The sequence below is a fragment of the Sipha flava genome, unplaced genomic scaffold, assembly GCF_003268045.1.
Source record: "Sipha flava isolate LNK unplaced genomic scaffold, YSA_version1 32_pilon_pilon, whole genome shotgun sequence".
Taxonomy (NCBI): Eukaryota; Metazoa; Arthropoda; class Insecta; order Hemiptera; family Aphididae; genus Sipha; species Sipha flava.
In genome coordinates, this window is record NW_020273018.1 from 2,752,211 (window position 1) to 2,754,435 (window position 2,225).

At 20.8% G+C, this 2,225-nt stretch overlaps 1 protein-coding gene across 1 annotated transcript in view; it reads left to right on the plus strand.

The window, feature by feature from the left end:
* Positions 1-774: 774 nt before the first annotated feature.
* LOC112687004 overlaps positions 775-2,225 on the plus strand; it is a 4,719-nt gene continuing 3,268 nt past the window's right edge. The window contains exons 1-2 of the mRNA XM_025559509.1: positions 775-982; positions 1,548-1,617. Of these exons, the coding sequence (XP_025415294.1) occupies positions 851-982; positions 1,548-1,617 (202 nt within the window). The 5' untranslated portion in view covers positions 775-850. The remainder of the gene's footprint in view (positions 983-1,547; positions 1,618-2,225) is intronic.

The window sequence follows — 2,225 nt, forward strand, 5'->3', positions numbered from 1 at the left end:
ACTGCCTACTTATATAAAATATTAATTTTGGCTCTTATGTCATATATTGGGTAAAACATGTATACAATATTATTGGCGCTTATGTCATACAGCCTAAATGTTTTTATGTCTCTTAGATACATTATCGACACTTTTTATATTTAAAAATTAATGATATTATGTGGGATAATCATTTTTAGTTATAATTGGTTGAGGATTGATTTTAACAATATTAAGATGTAGATACACTCATAGCTATAACTTCTTTTTAAAACCTAGGTTTTTTTTTTTTGCTTAGATAGGTAAAATTATCAAACCGTTTATATATTTGAAGAAAATATTGATACTATAAAATATAAGCATGAATTGTTTTATTTTGTAGTAATAAATATTAATTGGTGATATTGTTTCTGCACAATGAGCATTTTTTTTTATTATATTACATAAAATACCTAGTTTGTTATATAAGACTATTAATGGAAACCAAATTATGGTAATTATTAGTAATTTTTTTAATTTTATTATTCTTGTATGATGTTTTAAATTATCCTAAAATCAATCAGTATAGAAAACAATTAATTAGTTAAATACCTATCTAATTTGTTTTATGAACAGATAAATATTTATTTTAATAGATATATTGTATTATATAAAATTAAATCAATAGAATATAAAATCACATTTGTTTAAACCATAAAATTAATTTTTTTTTTCATTTTTCCAAAATACATAATTACATCTGTTCAAACTATATATTTTATTAAATATTATAATTTTGATTATATGATTATTAAATTTTAATACAGATTCATTTTTATTTTTATTAAAATAAAGTAAATTACAACTAAGCATTGTTTAAAATACTGTTAAAATGGTTAGTCAGATTTCGATTTCCTTAGTAGTTTTACTTCTTTCTGGTCTGAAATATCATGCAACTGCACCGACCGCATTCCCAGATGACTCACCTATAGATAACTTACCTGAAGATGAAGAAAATACTTGTGTATAATATTTTATTCATTATTATTATTAATATGCAAAATTGAACTAAATATGTTTACTATAAGTAATTCTTACCTATTTTAATAAAATATAATAAATTAAATAAAAATTAATAAAAATATATTATAAAATAAATATGTAGTCAGTACTGTCTAGCCTAGTTCTAGTTCTTGTACCAATTCTAATTATTCTTTTATAAATATTTATAGTATATGCACTATTTCCAAGCTAGATTTTCATACTAATATATGTTTCGTTTTAGTTTTATAAGCTTAAAAACTTTATTTTTTTTGTTGGGATTTTCTGTGAAATTATCATTTTATTATTATGGTTAGTTTACCTTGAACTAACCTTTATTTTTTGTGTGATTCATCTTATTATGAATTCCATTACAACAAGTTATTTTGATATTAATTAACAGCTATAGGCAATATGAAAAATGTTGGGATAAAAATATGTTTCTGATAAATTAATAAGACCTAATTAATAATTAATAATATATTCATCACCCAGTTCAAAATTTAAAAAAAAAATTGAATTTCTTAATCTTTATAAATGTTTTATAGATATGTGGCATGTGGTATGCTGTTATGGCAACTGGTACTAGCAATGACGATCCTTGCAATATTTTTACAAGTACTGTTTTGTGATAAATTTAAATATAATATTTACTCTTTACATTATTTTAATTTTACAAAGTTTATTAAGCTGTAAATTATATTGTCATACATTTAAAGTTATTAGCAGTGCTTTAAAGAATACTTTTAAAAAGTATTTGAGTAATTAGTCAAACACATTTTTTTTCAAGTAACTGTATATTATTTTCAAATACTACTCGAATACTTTAAAAAAGTATTTGGAATACTTTCCAAATACTTTGGTTTTTTAAAGTAGGTTTTTAATTAATGTAATATAGACACATAATAGGTTTATAATAATTTTTATTTTATTTAGTTGTTAAATAAATGTTTATTACATTTTAAAAACATAATGATTTCAAAATTTTTATTAGCCATAGAGCTTCTTTTTTTGGTCATGGTTACTCCACCCACACTAAATACGGTTAACACAAAAATACAGAATATTTAATAAAGCTATTATTCAGTTATCATTGTATTTGGCAATAATATTTTTCAACCAAATATTTTTAATAAAAATAAAATATTCGAAAAAAAACAAAGTATTCAATAAAAATAAGTACTTAATAGAAAAAAAAGTATTTAAAATACCATTGAAAATACTTT